Below are 23895 nucleotides of genomic sequence, written 5' to 3'. Positions count from 1 at the left end.
CCTTCAGAATGGACTGGTTGGATCTCCTTGCAGTCCAAGGGACGCTCAAGAGTCTTCTCCAACACCACAGTTCAAAAGCATCAATTCTTTGGCACTCAGCCTTCTTCACAGTCCAACTCTCACATCCATACATGACCACAGGAAAAACCATAGCCTTGACTAGACGAACCTTTGTTGGCAAAGTAATGTCTCTGCTTTTGAATATGCTATCTAGGTTAGTCATAACTCCTTCCAAGGAGTAAGCGTCTTTTAATTTCATGGCTGCAATCACCATCTGCAGTGATTTTGGAACCCCAAAAAATAAAGTCTGACACTGTTTCCACTGTTTCTCCATCTATTTCCCATGAAGTGATGGGACCAAATGCCATGATCTTCATTTTCTGAATGTTGAGCTTTAAGGCAACTCTTTCACTCTCCACTTTCACTTTCATCAAGAGGCTTTTTGAGTTCCTCTTCACTTTCTGCCACAAGGGTGGTGTCATCTGCATATCTGAGGTTATTGATATTTCTCCTGGCAATCTTGATTCCAGCTTGTGCTTCTTCCACTCCAGCGTTTCTCATGATGTACTCTGCATAGAAGTTAAATAAGCAGGGTGACAATATACAGCCTTGACGTACTCCTTTTCCTATTTGGAACCAGTCTGTTGTTCCATGTCCAGTTCTAACTGTTGCTTCCTGACCTGCATACAGATTTCTCAAGAGGCAGGTCAGGTGGTCTGGTATTCCTATCTCTTTCAGAATTTTCCACAGTTTATTGTGATCCACACAGTCAAAGGCTTTGGCATAGTCAATAAAGCAGAAATAGATGTTTTTCTGGAACTCTCTTGCTTTTTCCATGATCCAGCAGATGTTGGCAATTTGATCTCTGGTTCCTCTGCCTTTTCTAAAACCAGATTTAACATCAGGAAATTCACGGTTCACATATTGCTGAAGCCTGGCTTGGAGAATTTTGAGCATTACTTTACTAGCATGTGAAATGAGTGCAATTGTGTGATAGTTTGAGCATTCTTTGGCATTGCCTTTCTTTGGGGTTGGAATGAAAACTGACCTTTTCCAGTCCTGTGGCCACTGCTGAGTTTTCCAAATTTGCTGGCATATTGAGTGCAGCACTTTCACAGCATCATCTTTCAGGGTTTGAAATAGCTCAACTGGAATTCCATCACCTCCACTAGCTTTGTTCATAGTGATGCTTTCTAAGGCCCACTTGACTTCACATTCCAGGATGTCTGGCTCTAGGTCAGTGATCACACCATCGTAATTATCTGGGTCATGAAGATCTTTTTTGTACAGTTCTTCTGTGTATTCTTGCCACCTCTTAATATCTTCTGCTTTTTAGGTCCATACCATTTCTGTCCTTTATCAAGCACATCTTTGCATGAAATGTTCCCTTTCTATCTCTAATTTTCTTGAAGAGATCTCTAGTCTTTCCCATTCTGTTGTTTTCCTCTATTTCTTACCTCTTCTTGCTATTCTTTGAAACTCTGCATTCAGATATTTATATCTTTCCTTTTCTCCTTTGTTTTTCACCTCTCTTCTTTTCACACCTATTTGTAAGGCCTCCCCAGACAGCCATTGTGCTTTTTTGCATTTCTTTTCCATGGGGATGGTCTTGATCCCTGTCTCCTGTACAATGTCACGAACCTCAGTCCATAGTTCATCAGGCACTCTATCTATCAGATCTAGGCCCTTAAATCTATTTCTCACTTCCACTGTATAATCATAATGGATTTGATTTAGGTCATACATGAATGGTCTAGTGGTTTTCCCTACTTTCTTCAATTTAAGTCTGAATTTGGTAATAAGGAGTTCATGATCTGAGCCACAGTCAGCTCCTGGTCTTGTTTTTGCTGACTGTATAGAACTTCTCCATCTTTGGCTGCAAAGAATGTAATCAATCTGATTTTGGTGTTGACCATCTGGTGATGTCCATGTGTAGAGTCTTCTCTTGTGTTGTTGGAGGAGGGTGTTTGCTATGACCAGTGCATTTTCTTGGCAAAACTATATTAGTCTTTGCCCTGCTTCTTTCCGTATTCCAAGGCCAAATTTCCCTGTTACTCCAGGTGTTTCTTGACTTCCTACTTTTGCATTCCAGTCCCCTATAATGAAAAGGACATCTTTTTTGGGTGTTAGTTCTAAAAGGTCTTGTGGGTCTTCATAGAACCGTTCAACTTCAGCTTCTTCAGCGTTACTGGTTGGGGCATAGACTTGGATTACTGTGATATTGAATGGTTTGCCTTGGAAACGAACAGAGATCATTCTGTCATTTTTGAGATTGCATCCAAGTACTGCATCTCGGACTCTTTTGTTGACCATGATGGCCACTCCATTTCTTCTGAGGGATTCCTGCCCGCAGTAGTAGATATAATGGTCATCTGAGTTAAATTCATCCATTCCAGTCCATTTGAGTTTGCTGATTTCTAGAATGTCGACATTCACTCTTGCCATCTCTTGTTTGACTATTTCCAATTTGCCTTGATTCATGGACCTGACATTCCAGGTTCCTATGCAATATTGCTCTTTACAGCATCAGACCTTGCTTCTATCACCAGTCACATCCACAGCTGGGTATTGTTTTTGCTTTGGCTCCATCCCTTCATTCTTTCTGGAGTTATTTCTCCACTGATCTCCAGTAGCATATTGGGCACCTACTGACCTGGGGAGTTCCTCTTTCAGTATCCTATCATTTTGCCTTTTCATACTGTTCATGGGGTTCTCAAGGCAAGAATACTGAAGTGGTTTGTCATTCCCTTCTCCAGTGGAACACATTCTGTCAGATCTATCCACCATGACCCGCCGGTCTTGGGTTGCCCCACGGGCATGGCTTAGTTTCATTGAATTAGACAAGGTCCTAGTGTGATTAGATTAACTAGTTTTCTGTGAGTATGGTTTCAGTGTGTCTGCCCTCTGATGCCCTCTTGCAACACCTATCGTCTTACTTGGGTTTCTCTTACCTTGAGCGTGGGGTATCTCTTCATGGCTGCTCCAGCAAAGCGTAGCCGCTGCTCCTTTGCTTGGACGAGGGGTATCTCCTCACCGCCGCCCTTCCTAACCTTCGTGACTGGAGGAAATGGGCCCGGCCCAGCTGGCAGATGGGGCACTCACTGCCCTCAGCACAGAGCTTACACAGCACGGCCTGTTGGCACAGAAGCACTGCTGGGTTTTGCTCATGACACTTAAGGCATTTCACCAGCTGCATGTGGAATACAGCCTGCGGAGGAAGGGACACTACAGTCAGTGGCCTGGGCCCGCATGGGACAAGGCGCTCCCTCAACTCTCACTTCATCCCCTTCGGGTGTGGAAACTGGGCACAGAGCTCTAGAGCCTGCTCACAGCCCCCAAGAGGGCAGGGTCAGAGGCCAGGCTCATCGCCTTGAGGCACCCGATCTCTGGCTTCAGCTGCCAGTGGGCCAAGTGGGGCCCAGTGGGGTGCGGGAAGGCCAGGGCTGCTCTGCAGCTCCCGCTGGGTCAGGCCTTTCCTCGCACCGAGGTTTCCTGCCTCTTGTCTTGTTAGATCTTGTAGTGACCCTAGGTCCCCCGTGAGAACTCTGGGGTCTGGAGAGGGTACCACTGGGCCTGAGGTGACTGGGCCACACGTGGTGCCTGGCTGCCGGAAGTCTAGTGAAGGGAAGAAAGTTCTTCCCTGCTAGGTCGTGCTCCCAGGACCCAGCAGGGGACTGAGGAATGCAGACAAGAGCCCCAGGGGCCTAATATTCTGGAACGTCTGCTGGCCTCCACAAAGCTCACAGAAAGGGAAGTGGTCGGAATGAAGCCTAGGGCGCAGGCGCACTAATGCACTAACGCAGCTCAGCTCAGGCCCGCCCTCCAAAGAGCGGGGGTGGGCCCTGGCGCCCCCTACCTCCACTCGGCCCTCCCCAGTGCGGCGTCCTGGGTCAGCTCAGCGGCAGCAGAGGCTCTCAGGAGGAGGGTAGCCAGCCCTGAGAGGCAGGGACCCATCTGAGCCCCAGCACTGGCCAAGGCCACTGTGCAGCCTCACCCATGCTCCCTGGGGTGCTGACCTTGTCCACTTGCTCCAGGAGCGCCCGCAGCTGCTTCTGGAGAGAGTGGAGGGTGGAGAGTGAGAGGGCTTCCAGGCCGGGGAAGGTGGGCAGAGCCTGTGGGTCAGGGCCCGAGTGCAGCCGCTCCAGCTCCTCCTGCAGCTTCTTCACCTGCACCTCCAGGGCATCCCGCTGCTCCAGGGCCAGCTCACACTCTGCGCCTGCCGGAGGCACCTAAACACATAAAACTAACAATGGTAACCATCATAAAAGGAGAAATCAACAGTAAGACAGTAATAGTGTGGGACGTTAACACCCCACCTGCACCAACAGACAGATTATTCAGACAAAAAAATAAGTAAGGAAACAGAAACCTTAAATGACCCAACAGATCAGATAGATTTAATTGATAATTATAGAATGTTCCATCTGAGAGCAGCAGAATGCACTTTTCTTCTCAAGTGCATAGCACATACTCCAGGATAGATTACATCTTGGGTCACAAATCAAGCATTAGATAACTTAAGAAAATTGAAATTGTACCAAATTTGTTTTCCAACCACAACACTATGATGTTAGAAATCAATTATAGGGGGGAAAAAAACTGTAAAAAGCACGAACACATGGAGGCTAAACAGTGAGCTGCTAAATAACTGAGTGATCATTGCAGAAATTAAAGAGGAAATAAAAAATAAATAGAAACAAATGACAACAAAAACACTATGACCCAAATCCTATGGGGCATGACAAAAATGTTCTAAGACAGAAGTTTATAGCAATTCAATCTCACCTCAAGAAATGAGAAAAATCTCAAATGAAAACCTAATCTTACATCTAAGGCAACTAGAGAAAAAAGAACATAGAAAATTCAAAGTCAGTAGAATGAAAGAAATCATAAATATCAGAGCAGAAACAATTTAAATAGAAATGAAGAAAATTATAGCAAAGATCAATAATAGTAAAAGTTGGTTCTATGAGAAGATAAATTGATAGACCTTTAGTCAGACTCCTCAAGAAAAAAAAAAAAAAGAGAACTCATATTAATAAAACCAGAAATGAAAAAGAAGAAATCACAACTGACACCATAGAGACTACTACAAGCAAGTATAATTCGCTCAGTCATGTCTGACTCTTTGCAACCGCATGGACTTAGTTCATGGAATTCTCCAGGCCAGAATACTGACGTGGGTAGCCTTTCCCTTCTCCAGGGGATATTCCCAACCAGGGATCAAACCCAGGTCTCCCACATTGCAGGTGGATTCTTTACCAGCTGAGCCACAAGGGAAGCCCAAGAATATTGGAATGAGTAGCCTATCCCTTCTCCAGCAGATCTTTCCTACCCAGAAATCGAACTGGTGTCTCCTGCATCACAGGCAGATTCTTTACCAACTGAGCTATGAGGGAAGCCCAAGTATAAGCCAATAAAATGGAAAACCTATAAGAAATGTACAAATTATTGAGAAGGTAAAATCTTCCAAAACCAAATCAAGAAAAATTAGAAAATATAGACAGACCAATCACAAGCATTGAAATTGAAACTGTAATTAAATATCTTCCAGCAAACAAAAGTCCAGGACCAGGTGGCTTCACAGGTGAGTTCTACCAAACATGAAGAGAACAACAAAAATCTATCCTTCTAAAATGCTTCCAAAAGATTACAGTGGGAAGAACACTCCCAAATTTGTTCTACAGGTTCACCCTCACCCTGATACCAAAATCAGACACAGATAGCACATAAAAATAAAATTATAGACCAGTATAACTGATGAACATAGACACAAAAATCAATAACACAATACTAGCTGACAGAATCCAACAACGTATCAATAAGATCATACACCATGATCAAGTGGGATTTATCCCAGGAAATGAAAGGGTACTTCCATATACACAAATTCAATTAATGTGATGTATGCAGAATACATCATGAGAAATGCCGGGCTGGATGAAGCACAAGCTAGAATTAAGATTGCCGAGAGAAATATCAATAACCTCAGATACACAGATGACACCACCTTTATGGCAGAAAGTGAAGAGGAACTAAACAGCCTTTTGATAAAGGTGAAAAAAGAGAGTGAAAAAACTGGCTTAAAACTCAGCATTCAAAAAAGGAAGAGAATGGAATCTGGTCCCATCCCTTCATGGCAAATAGATGGGGAAACAATAGAAACAGTGACACACTTTATTTTTTTAGGCTCCAAAATCACTGCAGATGGTGACTGCAGCCATGACTGAGCGACTGAACTGACTGACTGACCATATTAACAAAGTAAAGAAGAAAAACTATTTGGTCATTTCAATAGACACAGAAAAAGCTTTTCAGAAAATTCAACACCCATTTATAATAAAAACTCTCCATAAAAAAATGGCATAGAAGAAACCTCCCTAAATATGGTAAACCCAGGGAAGGGGTTTCCCTGGTAGCTCAGCTGGTATAGAATCTGCCTGCAATGCAGGAGACACCAGTTCAGTTCTTGGGTTGGGAAGTTCCGCTAGAGAAGGGATAGGCTATCCGTTCCAGTATTGTGGCATGATGATTTCCATGGACTATATGGGGTCACAAAGAGTTGGACATGACTGAACGACTTTCACTTTCATGGTAAACCCACAGAAAACATCATTTTCAGTGGTAAGAAACTGAAAACATTTCCCCTAAGATTAGAAAAAAGAAAAGGATGCCCACACTTGCCATGCTTTTTCAATATAGTATTGGAGGTCCTAGACAGCAAATACAGAAGAAAAAGAAATAAAAGTAATACAAATTGGAAAAAGAGAAGTAAAACTCACGGTTTGTATATGACATGTTACTATACATCAGTTCATTTCAGTTCAGTCGCTCAGTCATGTCTGACTCTTTGCAAACCCATGGACTGCAGCACACCAGGCTTCCCTGTCCATCACCAGCTCATCAGTTCAGTTCAGTCACTCAGTCGTGTCCGACTCTTTGCGACCTCATGAATCGCAGCACGCCAGGCCTACCTGTCCATCACCAACTCCCGGAGTCCACTCAGACTCACGTCCATCGAGTCAATGATGCCATCCAGCCATCTCATCCTCTGTCGTCCCCTTCTCCTCCTGTCCCCAATCCCTTGCAGCAACAGAGTCTTTTCCAGTGAGTCAATTCTTCGCATGAGGGGGCCAAAGTACTGGAGTTTCAGCTTTAGCATCATTCCTTCCAAAGAAATCCCAGGGCTGATCTCCTTCAGAATGGACTGGTTGGATCTCCTTGCAGTCCAAGGGACTCTCAAGAGTCTTCTCCAACTCCACAGTTCAAAATCATCAGTTATTCGGCACTCAGCTTTTTTCACAGTCCAACTCTCACATCCATACATGACGACTGGAAAAACCATAGCCTTGACTAGACGGACCTTTGTTGGCAAAGTAATGTCTCTGCTTTTCATTATGCTATCTAGGTTGGTCATAACTTTCCTTCCAAGGAGTAAGCGTCTTTTAATTTCATGGCTGCAGTCACCATCTGCAGTGATTTTGGAGCCTAAAAAAATAAAGTCTGACACTGTTTCCACTGTTTCCCCATCTATTTCCCATGAAGTGATGAGACCAGATGCCATGATCTTCATTTTCTGAATGTTGAGCTTTAAGCCAACTATTTCACTCTCCTCTTTCACCTTCATCAAGAGGCTTTTTAGTTCCTCTTCACTTTATGCCATAAGGGTGGTGTCATCTGCATATCTGAGGTTATTGCTATTTCTCCCAGCAATCTTGATTCCAGCTTGTGCTTCTTCCAGCCCAGCATTTCTCATGATGTACTCTGCATATAAGTTAAATAAGCAGGGTGACAATATACAGCCTTGACAAACTACTTTTCCTATTTGGAACCAGTCTGTTGTTCCATGTCCTGTTCTAACTGTTGCTTCCTGACCTGCATACAAATTTCTCAAAAGGCAGATCAGGTGGTCTGGTATTCCCATCTCTTTCAGAATTTTCCACAGTTTATTGTGATCCACACAGTCAAAGGCTTTGGCATAGTCAATAAAGCAGAAATAGATGTTTTTCTGGAACTCTCTTGCTTTTTCAATGATCCAGCGGATGTTGGCAACCAACTCATGAGGCCTACTCAAATTCAAGTCCATTGTGTTGGTGATGCCATCCACCGATCTCATCCTCTGTCGTCCCCTTCTCCTCCTGCTTTAAATCTTTCCCAGCATCAAGGTCTTTTCCAAAGAGTCAGATCTTCACATCAGGTGCCCAGAGTATTGGAGTTTCAGCTTCAGCATCAGTCCTTCCAATGAATATTCAGGACTGATATCCTTTAGGATGGACTGGTTGGATCTCCTTGCAGTCCAAGGGACTCTCAAGAGTCTTCTCCAACTCCACAGTTCAAAAGCATCAATTCTTTGCTGCTCAACATTCTTTATACTCCAACTCTCACATCCATACATGACTACTGGAAACCGTAGCTTTGACTAGACAAAATAATGTCTCTACTTATGTTGGCAAAGTAATGTCTCTGCTTTTTAATATTCTGTCTAGGTTGGTCATAGCTTTTCTTCCAAGGACCAAGCGTCTTTTAATTTCATGGCTGCAGTCACCATCTGCAGTGATTTTGGAGCCTAAAAAAATAAAGTCTGACACTGTTTCCACTGTTTCCCCATCTATTTCCCATGAAGTGATGAGACCAGATGCCATGATCTTCATTTTCTGAATGTTGAGCTTTAAGCCAACTATTTCACTCTCCTCTTTCACCTTCATCAAGAGGCTTTTTAGTTCCTCTTCACTTTATGCCATAAGGGTGGTGTCATCTGCATATCTGAGGTTATTGCTATTTCTCCCAGCAATCTTGATTCCAGCTTGTGTTTCATCCAGCCCAGCATTCCTCATGATGTACTCTGCATAAAAGTTAAACAAGCAGGGTGACAATATACAGCCTTGACATACTCCTTTCCCGATTTGCAACCAGGCTGTTGTTCCATGTCCATTTCTAACTGTTGCTTCCTGATCTGCATACATGTTTCTCAAGAGGCAGGTCAGGTGGTCTGATACTCCCATCTCTTTCAGAATTTTCCACAGTTTTTCGTAATACACACAGTCAAAGGCTTTGGAGTAGTAAACAAAGCAAAATAGAAGTTTTTCTGGACTTCTCTTGCTTTTTTGATGATCCAGAGGATGTTAGCAATTTGATCTCTGATTACCATATGCAGAAAACCCTAAAGATTCTACCAGAAAATTACTGGACCTAATCAATGCAATTGGTAAAGTTGCAGGATACAAAATTAGTGCAGAGCAATCTCTTGCATTCCTATATACGAATAATGAAAGAATAGAAAGAGAAATTAAGAAAACAATGCCATTTACCATCACAACAAAAAGAAAATACATAGGAATAAGCCTACCTATAAAGGAAAATAACTGTACTCATAAAACTGTAAAACACTGATGAAAGCAATCAAAGAGGATATAAATTGATGGAGAAATATGCCATGTTCTTGTATCAGAAGAAAAAAAATATTGAAAATGACTATATTACCCAAAGCAATCTATAGATTCAATGCAATTCCTATCAAATTACCTATGTCATTATTCATAGAATTAGAGCAAATCATTTTACAATTTTTATTTAAGCACGAAAGACTCCAAATTGCTAAAGTAAGGTTGAGGAAGAAAAATGGAACTGGAGGAATCAGGCTTTCTAACTTCAGACTATATTGCAAAGCTACAGTAATCAAACAAATGGTACTGGCTATATATATATATATATATTAAATGTATGTGTGTATATATATATATATAGTACAGGTTAGAAAGCCTAGAGCATAGAGATAAAGCCACACTTCTATGGTCATCTAATCAATGATAAAGGAGGCAAGAATACACAATAAAGTAAACAACAGCCTCTTAAATAAGTGGTGACAGGAAATCCGGACAGCTACATTTAAAAGAATGTAATTAGAACACTGCCTAACACCATACACAAAAATAAACTCAAAATGAATTAAAGACATGATGTAAGACAGGACACTATAAAACCCTTAGAGGAAAACATAGGAAAAAAACTCTTTGATATAAGCCACAGCAAGACCATTTTGGACCCACTTCCTAGAATAATGAAAATAATATAAAAAATTGAGACCTAATTAAACCTAAAAGTTTTTGCACAACAAACAAAATGATAAACAAGACAAAAAAGACAACCTTAAGAAGGGGAGGAAATATTTGCAAATGAAACAACAGACAAATGAATAATCTGCAAAATATACGAACAGCTCATTGAGCTCAATATAAAAAAAAAAAAAAAATTCCAATAAAAAATGAGTGGGAAGCCTAAATAGACATCACTCCAGAAAAGATATATAGAAACTAAGGGCACAGGAAATGATGCTCAACATCATAAATTATTAGAGAAATGCAAATCAAAACTTCAATGAGATATTACCTCACATCAGCCAGAATGGCCTTCATCTACGCTTGGGGCTGGTGCACTGGGACGACCCAGAGGGATGGTACGAGGAAAGAGGAAGGAGGAGGGTTCAGGATGGAGAACATGTGTATACCTGTGGTGGATTCATGTTGATATATGGCAAAACGAATACAATATTGTAAAGTTAAAAAATAAAATTAAATTAAAAAAAAAAACTCTATGAACAATAAATACTGGAGAATATGTGGAGTAAAGGGAACTCTCTTACACTGTTGGTGACAATGTAAATTGATACATCCAGTATGGAGAAAAGTACGGTGTTTCCTTAAAAATCTAAACATAGAACTACTATATGACCCAGCAAACTCACTACTGGATATATACCCCGAGAAAACCATACCTCAGTAAGGCACATGTACCTCAATGTTCATTGCAGCACTTTTTACAATAGCCAGGACATGGAAGCAACCTAGATGTCCTATGTCCATTAATGGATTAATGGATAAAGATGATGTAGTATATGCAATACAATGTTACTCAAATTAAAAAAAAAAAAAAAGATGTGCTAAATATATACAAAATAATACTATACATCCTAATTGGAAAAGACTCTGATGCTGGGAGGGATTGGGGGCAGGACGAGAAGGGAACAACAGAGGATGAGATGGCTGGATGGCATCATTGACTCAATGGATGTGAGTCTCAGTGAACTCCGGGAGTTGGTGATGGACAGGGAGGCCTGGCATGCTGCGATTCATGGGGTCGCAAAGAGTCGGACACGACTGAGCAACTGATGTGATGTGATCTGATCTGATCCTAAAAGGAATGAAATGTTGCAATTTGAAGCAACATGGATGGACCTGGAAATATGCTTTGTGATATAAGTCAGACAGAGAAAGAAAAATAGTTTATGACATCATTCATACATGATATAAAAAGTAATACAAAGGAATATATTATTGCAAAACAGAAACAGACTCAAAGATATAGAAAACTAACATGTTATTAGAGGGGAGAGGGGAGGGAGGAAGTACAAGGTAGGTATATTGAGAGATGGAAGCTACTATATATAAAATAAGTAAACATTAAGAATATATCTTATATCATAGGGAATTACAGCCATATCTCATAATAATCTTAATGGAGTATAATCTTAAAAAATATTGAATCAGTATGCTATACGTGAAAGTCATTCAGTCGTGTTTGCCTGGAATTCTCCAGGCCAGAATACTGGAAGCCTTTCCCTTCTCCAGGGGATTTCCCCAACCTGGAAATCGAACCCAGGTCTCCTGCATAGCAGGGCAATTCTTTACCAGCTGAGGCACAAGGGAAGCCCAAGAGTACTTGAGCGGGTAGCCTATGTCTTCTCCAGTGGATCTTCCTGACCCAGGAATCAAACTGGGGTCTCCTGCATTGTAGATGAATTCTTTACCAACTGAGCTATCAGGGAAGCCCTATGCTATATATCTGAGACTAATATCATATCAGTCATATTTCAATAAATATGACTGAATTTAAATCAGTCAATAAATTTGACTGAAATCAGTCATATTTCAATAAATTAAAAAAAAATTTATGCTGTATCACCCATTAAAATAGTATTTCTTAAATATTAAAATAATGAAACTATTTTTTGCCTAAAAAATAATTAGTGTATATGTTATCATCTGTCCTAATATTAACCTCCAATTAAAATAAATAAATTTATATTAAAAAAAAACATAAGAAACCAAATTATAGAGTCAAGGGAAACAGAATGTTGGGAAGCAGCATTTGTTAATTTTCTCATCATTCTTAAGCAGCATCAGTGTATCATTTGAAATTGATAAGTCAGTTAATATAGCATAATTTTCAAACATACATAGTAATATAATATGAGAAAAAAAATTATAAGTGATTGATAGCAATATATTTAGAGAATGTGGTTGGGGTTAAAAGACTGTTGATGAATTGAACTCAGTTGATAGAATAAGATGGGGAAAAAATGGTTCAATTTAGGGTATTTTAAATGAAGAGTCAACAAACCAGGCTCATAAATTAGTAGTAGTGTATTAGACAAAGAAAAATGTATAGAAACAGAGTATATAAAATTTTTCTCTGGCTTCCACACAGAAACAGGTTATTGACAGTCACAGAGTAGAAAAATCCTCTGAATTTACACCATGGACAACACTGAGTGGTGTTTAGGAAACAGAGCTCGTGTCAAATTTTATAGAGAAAAGTGCACCAGTCACTCTAAACTTGCTCTTCCTTGACAAACTTGGATTGATAAGAGTGGTCTGGGGTTACAAGATTCAATTCTGGGAAGTAGAAACTGATAGAAACAAATTTTAAGAAAAAGATCATTTATCTGGTAATAATATAAACTAATGATAGTCATAACTTTTTACTTTGAATGCATTTACTAATCTCATCATCACAAACCTATTAGCTCTAATTTGCCATGGAGAGTTTATACCTTGATCACTAGTAGGTCAGTGGTTCTTAATATAATGTCTAGCACATTGTACACACTTAAATTTGTTTGTTGGGTGTTTCGTCAGTTGATATCAGTAATCTCAGATTTTCATATAAAATAACGATGCTTCATCATACAATACACTATTGACATATTCTTATTTTCTCTCATTGTCATAGGAAGAATTCATCCCATAACTTATAGTTTGATATCCCCAGAAAGAAAAGGCATATCAGGAGATGATAGCTGATAGATTTTACATATGAAGAATAGCATCTTAAGAACCTGGAGCCTATTATATAGAGTGAAGTAAGTCAGAAAGAGAAAGACAAATACTGTATATTAATGCATATATATGGAATTTAGAAAGATGGCACTGATAATCCTACATGCAGGGTGGCAAAGGAGACACAGACATAAAGAACAGGCTTTTGGACTCAGTGGGAGAAGATGAGGGTGGGATGATTTGAGAGAAGAGCATTGAAACATGTATATTACCATATGTAAAATAGATGACCCATGCAAGTTTGATGCATGAAGCACCCCACTCCAGTACTCTTGCCTGGAAAATCCCATGGATGGAGGAGCCTGGTAGGCTGCAGACCATGGGGTCGCGAAGAGTCGGACACGACTGAGCAACTTCACTTTGACTTTTCACTTTCATGCATTGGAGAAGGAAATGGCAACCCACTCCAGTGTTCTTGCCTGTAGAATCCCAGGGATGGGGAAGCCTGGTGGGCCACCGTCTATGGGGTCGCACAGAGTCGGACACGACTGAAGCGACTTAGCAGTAGTATATATATATATATCAGAATTAAAAGAGAAGCTCTAAGGCTGGTGAAATAGACATTGTCTTACCAATATATATTGCTACTAAGTGCTATAAAATCATTTGGTGGTTTATTTGGCAATATGGATTTCTCTCCTTTCCCTTAGCAGCTCCACTTCTTGAAAACTCTTCCAAAGAAAAAGATTTGAACACAAATGTTTCTGTAGAGCAGTCCATTGCACTGCCATATTCAATGCCACAGATGTGGAATCAACATAGTAAACTCATTACTATTGTTTCTCTTTATAATAATTTATCATGAGATCATTAAAATCAGATTGAAGGTTGCAACATTAATGATATATAATAAAGTGAAAGAATGAAGCAAATATTGTTTTTGTTCACTCATGCAACTGAATATAAATAATTATAAAGAGAAATAATTGTAACTAGTTTCCTAGGCTGATTCCACATTTAGGGTATTAAGTATGGCAGTGCATTGCACCACTCTTCAGAAATACTATGCTTAACAATATACCCTAACTATCTAAATTCCATACATATTCCTAAACATATACATCAAAATATAACACTAGTTCTTCGGTTGTTGGAATGATATATGATGTTATTTTTTTTTTTTTTAACTTTCCACACTTATTACTTTTCCCATTTCAGGAAGACACATGTAGTATTCATCCCAGACCTCAAGAGTCTGATGTTCCCAGAAAAAAAAAAAGCATATCTAAACTATCTAACTGACTGACACACATTGCTTATATACTTAAGTGATGAAGTAGTGCATATGTTTTTCAAATTTTTACATGAATTTTGCTATGGTAGAAACCAACTCAATATTGTAAAGCAATTTTACTCCAATTAACTGACTGACACACATTGCTTATATACTTAAGTGATGAAGTAGTGCATATGTTTTTCAAATTTTTACATGAATTTTGCTATGGTAGAAACCAACTCAACATTGTAAAGCAAAAGTTTAATTCTTAAATTCTAATTTAGGATGAAGCCCTTTTCATTAACTTGATGTCTGGTCAGATACTCAAGAGGATTTGACAACAATCATTTTCATTCTTGGATTTTTACTTTACAGGAGGTTGCTTCATGGAAAAAAACCAGTAAAAGAATTAGAGTTCATGATTGTTAGTAGAGTGATTTAAAAAATGATCACATAAAAAACTTCTCTTTCCTTTGGCACTATTCCCACTATTGTTAATTTGCTCTCTAGGGAAGTGAAATACATAAGGAAGCTTGTGATGAAACATTCAGAAAACAGTTGTTCTCAAGTTGATAATTGAAAAAAAAAAAAAAAAACAGAATTCAGCCTAATCACTTCAGTATTAGAGCACATAATTTGCTTGCCATTTAGACATTTTGAGTAAACTTTTCAGTTTTAACCAGAATCAGTTTAATTGATATCCCCTCTGGATTCTTAGAAGGAGATCTCTCCATGAGAAATCTCGGGGTGGTTATGGTGTTATTCTTTAAGTTACAGAAAGTCTCCCCTCTGAGTCCCTACTGCTGTGTGCCCCAACATGTTGGAGGCACTGAAATGAAATCCATGGCTTCAGCTATACTGTCATCTTTACATAGTTCTAACTAACAATCTCCTTTTTGATGCTTTGAGCTTTTCAGCCTGGATTTCCTGTCATCTTATCAAAGAAGAAAAGAAGCCAATATGGAGACAGAAAAGAAAACCAAGGAGGTTTCATTTTATCTTTTAGTTGCTAAGGTCTTATCTTTTGTGATATTGTCCATAACCAACCTTGCCTATAACTAATATTCCTCTCTCTAGATATATTATACCTGTAAGCGATATACTGACATCACCTCCATGCTCAGGGTAAGAAAGCCACTTGGCTCTCTTGCATAATATGTATGGGGGACAGGAAGAAATGCTAAGAAAGGTTACTGATTTGTGACAGTTTAGATGTTTCATGCAAGTTCATTTTCCACAGACTTGCTATCTTATAAGTTTCAAGCCTAGAGACTTAGGTGGTGAAAAATAATTAAACTGAATAATATTGGAAAGTAGAAATTTTGGTGAAAGTGTGAGGAAATAGGATGCTTTACCTTAAGAAGACTGAATTGTAAATGGAGGAAAGGAATACAGAGGCAAACAACTTTGACCAAATCACATAAACCCAAAATTGTGGACAAAAATCTAGTAGTCAAACCTAAAAAAAAAAAAAAAAAAAAGGCTACTAGTTAAACTGTTTCGCAACACTGTCAAAATACGCAGTAAGCACAAGACTTTTTTTTTTTTTTTGAGGTAAAAATGAAATCTATACAGTTAAATGTTGTAGAGTCAGCAGTTGGGCATAAATAATCAAAGACACATCTGGGAAAGACCTCAGATTTTCTGTTGCTTCAGCTACAAATTATCCACATACTTGTTTAGATTAAACATAACTTTTTCCAAAAAAAAAAAAGGTGATCAAATGGTAAATCATCCTGCTAGCACTGTGACTGAGTGAGTCACTATTTCGTGGACTGATTTTATTGATTGCATTTTATGAACCAGTTTGGACATATCAAGCAACAGTATCTAGAAGACGGGAGCACTCTTCACTAATGGCTGTGGATATTGGTTGGTTACATGTTGTTAGGCTGTGTTGAAAGTGAATGTATATAATGCACTCTTTGATGTTAGACTGGAACAAATGGTTGACAGCATCGCCTGTCTGATTGGTATCTTGATCTTTCATTATTTTCCAGAGACTAGTTTTATTCTGATATAAGAGTTCTTCAAAGTAAGACTATTTGATGCAGTGTGAGATCATAGAGGATATAAAAGTGAATATTCATACCTTTTGTGCCCTCATGTATAACCTGTAATTGGGAAAATATTAAGCATGCTTGCATGCATTCTCAGTCATGTCTGACTCTTCTCAACCCCATGGACTGTAGCTTGCCAGTCTCCACTATCTGTGTAATTTTCCAGGCAAGAATACTGGAGTGGATTGCTATTACCTACTCCAGGGGAATCTTCCCAATCCAGGGATCCAATCCGTGTCTCTTGTGCCTTCTGCATTGACAGGTGGATTCTTTACCACTGTGCCACCTGGGAAGCCCCCAATATTAAGCATAGGAGTCATTGAATTTTAGGAGTAATCTATTGACATATAGACCACTTAACATATGAAACTTCCCAGGTGGCTCAGTGGTAAAGAATCTGCCTACCAATGAAGGAGCTGCACGAGAAGCAGGTTTGATCCCTAGACCAAGGAGATCTTCTGGAGGAGGAAAAGGCAAAGCACTCCAGTATTCCTGCTGGGATAATCCCATGGACAGAGGAGCCTGGTGGGCTACAGTCCATGGGGTTGCAAAGAGTCAGAAACAACTGAAGCCACTGAAGCCACATGCATGCACTCATAATATATGAAAGACTGTGCTATTGCCCATGAATAGAAAAACTATTTAAACAATGACTCTACCTTCAAATAGTTCATATTGTAGTTGGGAAGACAGAAATACATAACAAATGCAAGCATCAGGCAGGCTGCCAGGAGTTCTGAAAGCAAGTTGAAGATATGTCATAGGGGCAAGTAGGGAGCTGCTGCTGCTAAGTCACTTCAGTTGTGTCCGACTCTGTGCGACCCCATAGACAGCAGCCCACCAGGCCCCGCCGTCCCAGGGATTCTCCAGGCAAGAACACTGGAGTGGGTTGCCATTTCCTCCTCCAATGCATGAAAGTGAAAAGTGAAAGTGAAGTAGCTCAGTCATGTCCAACTCTTAGCGACCCCATGGACTGCAGCCTACTAGGCTCCTCCTTCCATGGGATTTTGCAGGCAAGAGTACTGGAGTGGGGTGCCATTGCCTTCTCCAAGTAGGGAGCAGTGTTCTCCATTGTCAGAAATTTGAGAGCATCACAGAGATTTAAGGTGTTATGGAACTCTGACCAACAGATCTAGTCTATCTTATTTGTAAAGGCATAAAATACAAAGTTCATAGTATTCTATAAGTAAAACAAACCAGATTCTAGGATGCCCTGGTAAAGTATCTTCCTGATTCTTCAATCTCCAGTTCAGCACATCCTCTGGATTGCTCTTCTGCCTTGATCTGATTTCTGCCCTTGGTTTTATTCTTCTCTAACTCAATGCAAAACTCACTATATCAACTATGGGTGACAAATTTTTTCTATGCTTATACATAACTTCTGAAAAGGGATAGTAATCATTTTTTTTTACTCAAAAATATTTATATTCAATCCAACTAACCTATGTCATTATTATCAATGGTTTCAAAGTAAGGACCATATGTTTAATTTTGTCAGTCCTGTAGTCTTGATCATTTAGATTGTTTTCTGCTTATTTTCTCCCTATCAAAAGCAATAATTAGTTTAAAACTTTCTCATAGGGAGGAGCCAAGATGGCGGAGGAGTAGGACGGGGAGAACACTTTCTCCCCCACAAATTCATCAAAAGAGCATTTAAACGTCGAGTAAATTCCACAAAACAACTTCTGAATGCCGGCAGAGGACATCAGGCACCCAGAAAAGCAGCCCAACTCTTCGAAAGGAGGTAGGAAAAAATATAAAAGACAAAAAAAGAGACAAAAGAGGGAGGGACGGAGTTCCGTCCCGGGAAGGGAGTCTTAAAAAGAGAGAAGTTTCCAAACACCAGGAAACCCTCTCACTGCCGAATCTGTGCCGAGCTTTGGAAGCACAGAGGGCAACATAAAAGGGAGGGGAAAAAAAATAAACAATTAAAAATCGCGGATTGTGAGCCCTACGGGAACTCCCCCAGCGGAGAAGCAGCGCAGACGCCTGCACACGGCATTAGCAAGCGGGGGCTGGGCAGGGAAGTGCGGCGCGGGCTGTGTCCCTTAGAGTAAGAATCGGGCCGAATGTCCTGAGCGCTATCTGAGCGAAATAATTTGGACTAGCAAACCAGACTGTGGGATATCTACCACGCGAAAAGCCAGCCCTAACCTAAGACACCGCCAGGCCCGCGCACAGAACAAAGGACTGAACAGAGGTAGCCGGCTGCAGACCTTCCCCCTCCGGTGACAGGCAGCCAGAGCCGGAAGGGGGCAATCGCAGCCCCAGAGAGACACTATCTATAAAACTGTAAGCAGGCTTCTTTGCTAACTAAAACTTCTTGGGGGTCTGGACGGTCAATATCTGCCTGAGAAGGTGCGCCGGTTTTACACCCAGATAACCGAGTGGCGGGGAGGCGATAAGTCGCAGCATTGGCGCCCGCCAAACACCTCATCACCTGAGCTGCTCGACCTGGGAAGAACACAAAACGCAGGCCCAACCGAGTCTGCGCCTCTGAGGACTACCCGAGTGCCTGAACCTGAGCGGCTTGGACCTGGGAGCTCAGCCCAGGGCCGGCCTCTGATTGTTCCCGGCGGAACAACCTAGAGCCCAAGCAGTGTGGGCAGGGAGGTTACACGCACCGTGAGCGGGGGCAGACCCAGTGTGGCCGAGGCACTTCGAGCGCACGCCAGTGTTATCTGTTTGCAGCATCCCTCCCTCCCTCCCCACAGCGCGGCTGAACAAGTGAGCCTAAATTAAAAAAAAAAAAAAAATAGGATCCTCCACCGTCCCCTTTGTGTCAGGGCGGGAACCAGACACTGAAGAGACCAGCAAACAGAAGAAGCTATAACAGAGGGAAACGCCTTGGAAGCTACAGGCCATAGATTAAAACCCTGTGGTTACTACGGATTACATAGGAAGGGGCCTATAGATCTTGAGAAATATAAGTCGGACTAAGGAACTGCCAAAAATGAACTGAACCCACAATACTCACAACAAAACCAGAGAAAGACCTAGATATATTTTTACTATTTTTACGATCAATCTTTCTTTCTTTCTTTTTTTTTAATTAAAAAAAAAATTTTTTTTAAGTCCTCTATTGTCCTTTAATTTTCACTTTTATAACTATTACTTTGCAAAAAAAAAAAAAAAAAAAAAGACCCTATTTTTTTTTTTCTCTTCTTCTTCAGCAAACTTCATATATATATTTTATAATTTTTTGACCGTGGTTTTTTTTTTTTTTTTTTTTCTTCTTTTTCTTCTTTTCTTTAACATTGCATTTTTGAAATTCCAAACTCTACTCTAGATTTTTAATTTTAGCCTTTTGATATATGTTATCAATTTTGTACCTATAGTTTTTTTCATAATTGCTGTGACTTTTTTTTTTTCCTCTGTTTCTTTCTCTTCTTCTTTTATATAACATCGTATATCTGCAATTCCAAACTCTACTCAAGATTTTTAATTTATGCTTTTTGGTATTTGATATCAATTTTGTACCTGTATTTTCTTTATAATTTTTGCGACATTGTTTTTGTTGGTTTGTTTGTTTTCTCTCTTTATTTTTCTTCTTCTTCTTCTTTTTTTTTTTTTTTTTTTTTTTTAACGTTGTATTTTTGAAATTCCAAACTCTACTCTAGATTTTTAATTTTTGCTGTTTGGTATTAGTTATCAATTTTGTACCTGTAGTTTCTTTATTACTTTCACGACCTTGTTTGTTTTTCTTTGTTCGTTTTTTCTCTCTTTCTTTTCCTTCTCCTTTTCATTAACATCGCATTTTTGAAATTCCAAACTCTACTCTAGATTTCTAATTTTTGTTTTTATGTATTTGTTACCAATTTTGTACCTTTAAGAACCCAATCTTCAGGACCCATTTTTCACTAGTGTACGAGATTACTGGCTTGACTGCTCTCTCTCCCTTTGGACTCTCCATTTTCCCCACCAGGTCACCTGTATCTCCTCCCTAACCCCTCTCTACTCTACCCAACTCTGTGAATTTCTGTGTGTTCCAGACGGTGGAGAACACTTAAGGAACTGATTACTGGCTGGATCTGTCTCCCGCCTTTTCATTTCCCCCTTTTATCCTTCTGGCCACCTCTGTCTCCTGCCTCCTTCTTCTCTTCCCTGTATAACTCCGTGAACATCTCTGAGTGGTCCAGTTGTGGAGTGCACATAAGGAAGTGACTACTGGCTAGCCCACTCTCTCCACTATTGATTCCACCTCATCTCATTTGGGTCACCTCTAACTCCCTCCTCCCTCTTCTCTTCTCCATGTAACGCTGTGAGCCTCTCTGAGTGACCCTCACAGTAGAGAAACTTTTCATCTTTAACATAGATGTTTTATCAGTGGTGCTGTATAGAAGGAGAAGTTTTGAAACTACTGTAAAATTAAGACCGATAACTGGAAGTAGGAGGCTTAAGTCCAATCCCTGACTCCAGGGAACTCCTGACTCCAAGGAACATTAATTGACAGGAGCTCATCAAACGCCTCCATACCGACACTGAAACCAAGCACCACACAAGGGCCAACAAGTTCCAGGGAAAGACATAACAAGCAAATTCTCCAGCAACAAAGGAACACAGCCCTGAGCTTCAAGATACAGGCTGCCCAAAGTCACCCCAAAACCATAGACATCTCATAACTCATTACTGGACATTTCATTACACTCCAGAGAGAAGAAATACAGCTCCATCCACCAGAACATCAACACAAGCTTCCCTAACCAGGAAACCTTGACAAGCCACCTGTACAAACCCACACACAGCGAGGAAACGCCACAATAAAGAGAACTCCACAAACTGCCAGAATACAGAAAGGACACCCCAAACTCAGCAATTTAAACAAGATGAAGAGACAGAGGAATAGCCAGCAGATAAAGGAACAGGATAAATGCCCACCAAACCAAACAAAAGAGGAAGAGATAGGGAATCTACCTGATAAAGAATTCCGAATAATGATAGTGAAATTGATCCAAAATCTTGAAATTAAAATGGAATCACAGATAAATAGCCTGGAGGCAAGGATTGAGAAGATGCAAGAAAGGTTTAACAAGGACTTAGAAGAAATAAAAAAGAGTCAATATATAATGAATAATGCAATAAGTGAAATTAAAAACACTCTGGAGGCAACAAATAGTAGAATAACAGAGGCAGAAGATAGGATTAGTGAATTAGAAGATAGAATGGTAGAAATAAATGAATCAGAGAGGATAAAAGAAAAACAAATTAAAAGAAATGAGGACAATCTCAGAGACCTCCAGGACAATATTAAACGCTACAACATTCGAATCATAGGGGTCCCAGAAGAAGAAGACAAAAAGAAAGACCATGAGAAAATACTTGAGGAGATAATAGTTGAAAACTTCCCTAAAATGGGGAAGGAAATAATCACCCAAGTCCAAGAAACCCAGAGAGTCCCAAACAGGATAAACCCAAGGCGAAACACCCCAAGACACATAGTAATCAAATTAACAAAGATCAAACACAAAGAACAAATATTAAAAGCAGCAAGGGAAAAACAACAAATAACACACAAGGGAATTCCCATAAGGATAACAGCTGATCTTTCAATAGAAACTCTTCAAGCCAGGAGGGAATGGCAAGACATACTTAAAATGATGAAAGAAAATAACCTACAGCCCAGATTATTGTACCCAGCAAGGATCTCATTCAAGTATGAAGGAGAAATCAAAAGCTTTTCAGACAAGCAAAAGCTGAGAGAATTCTGCACCACCAAACCAGCTCTCCAACAAATACTAAAGGATATTCTCTAGACAGGAAACACAAAAATGGTGTATAAATTCGAACCCAAAACAATAAAGTAAATGGCACTGGGGTCATACTTATCAGTAATTACCTTAAACGTAAATGGGTTGAATGCCCCAACCAAAAGACAAAGACTGGCTGAATGGATACAAAAACAAGACCCCTGCATATGTTGTCTACAAGAGACCCACCTCAAAACAGGGGACACATACAGACTGAAAGTGAAGGGCTGGAAAAAGATTTTCCATGCGAATAGGGACCAAAAGAAAGCAGGAGTAGCAATACTCATATCAGATAAAATAGACTTTAAAACAAAGACTGTGAAAAGAGACAAAGATGGTCACTACATAATGATCAAAGGATCAATCCAAGAAGAAGATATAACAATTATAAATATATATGCACCCAACACGGGAGCACCGCAGTATGTAAGACAAATGCTAACAAGTATGAAAGGAGAAATTAACAATAACACAATAATAGTGGGAGACTTTAATACCCCACTCACACCTATGGATAGATCAACTAAACAGAAAATTAACAAGGAAACACAAACTTTAAACGATACAATAGACCAGTTAGACCTAATTGATATCTATAGGACATTTCATCCCAAAACAATGAATTTCACCTTCTTCTCAAGCGCACATGGAACCTTCTCCAGGATAGATCACATCCTGGGCCATAAAGCTAGCCTTGGTAAATTCAAAAAAATAGAAATCATTCCAAGCATCTTTTCTGACCACAATGCAGTAAGATTAGATCTCAATTACAGGAGAAAAACTATTAAAAAATCCAACATATGGAGGCTGAACAACACGCTGCTGAATAACCAACAAATCACAGAAGAAATCAAAAAGAAATCAAAATTTGCATAGAAACGAATGAAAATGAAAACACAACAACCCAAAACCTGTGGGACACCGTAAAAGCAGTCCTAAGGGGAAAGTTCATAGCAATACAGGCACACCTCAAGAAACAAGAAAAAAGTCAAATAAATAACCTAACTCTACACCTAAAGCAACTAGAAAAGGAAGAAATGAAGAACCCCAGGGTTAGTAGAAGGAAAGAAATCTTAAAAATTAGAGCAGAAATAAATGCAAAAGAAACAAAAGAGACCATAGCAAAAATCAACAAAGCCAAAAGCTGGTTCTTTGAAAGGATAAATAAAATTGACAAACCATTAGCCAGACTCATCAAGAAACAAAGGGAGAAAAATCAAATCAATAAAATTAGAAATGAAAATGGAGAGATCACAACAGACAACACAGAAATACAAAGGATCATAAGAGACTACTATCAACAATTATATGCCAATAAAATGGACAACGAGGAAGAAATGGACAAATTCTTAGAAAAGTACAACTTTCCAAAACTCGATCAGGAAGAAATAGAAAATCTTAACAGACCCATCACAAGCACGGAAATTGAAACTGTAATCAAAAATCTTCCAGCAAACAAAAGCCCAGGTCCAGACGGCTTCACAGCTGAATTCTACCAAAAATTTAGAGAAGAGCTAACACCTATCCTGCTCAAACTCTTCCAGAAAATTGCAGAGGATGGTAAACTTCCAAACTCATTCTATGAGGCCACCATCACCCTAATACCAAAACCTGACAAAGATCCCACAAAAAAAGAAAACTACAGGCCAATATCACTGATGAACATAGATGCAAAAATCCTTAACAAAATTCTAGCAATCAGAATCCAACAACACATTAAAAAGATCATACACCATGACCAAGTGGGCTTTATCCCA

At 39.7% G+C, this 23895-nt stretch overlaps 1 protein-coding gene across 1 annotated transcript; it reads right to left on the bottom strand.

The window, feature by feature from the left end:
- Positions 1–2971: 2971 nt before the first annotated feature.
- On the bottom strand, positions 2972–15449 carry LOC112587060 (RING finger protein unkempt homolog). Its single transcript, XM_025294119.2, has 3 exons — positions 15420–15449; positions 4017–4229; positions 2972–3208 (listed from the first exon to the last, which is right to left on the bottom strand). The coding sequence occupies exons 1-3, from the start codon at positions 15447–15449 to the stop codon at positions 2972–2974; spliced, it is 480 nt and encodes a 159-aa protein (XP_025149904.2).
- Between the last annotated feature and the right edge of the window lie 8446 nt (positions 15450–23895).

This window comes from Bubalus bubalis, chromosome 9 (genome assembly GCF_019923935.1).
Source record: "Bubalus bubalis isolate 160015118507 breed Murrah chromosome 9, NDDB_SH_1, whole genome shotgun sequence".
NCBI classification, from domain to species: domain Eukaryota; kingdom Metazoa; phylum Chordata; class Mammalia; order Artiodactyla; family Bovidae; genus Bubalus; species Bubalus bubalis.
Note: the sequence above shows the minus strand (reverse complement) of the source record. Positions and strands in the feature narration are given on the sequence as shown.

What these genes read in the sequence shown, in the direction of transcription:
- LOC112587060 (XM_025294119.2), bottom strand. Translation starts at nt 15,449, where the DNA reads ATGGAGGTGATGTCAGTATATCGCTTACAG. An exon ending in TGTCAGTATATCGCTTACAG is followed by an intron (nt 4,230 to 15,419) that starts GTATAATATATC and finishes TTATGTGTTTAG; the next exon opens with GTGCCTCCGGCAGGCGCAGA. An exon ending in TCCTGGAGCAAGTGGACAAG is followed by an intron (nt 3,209 to 4,016) that starts GTCAGCACCCCA and finishes CTTCCTCCGCAG; the next exon opens with GCTGTATTCCACATGCAGCT.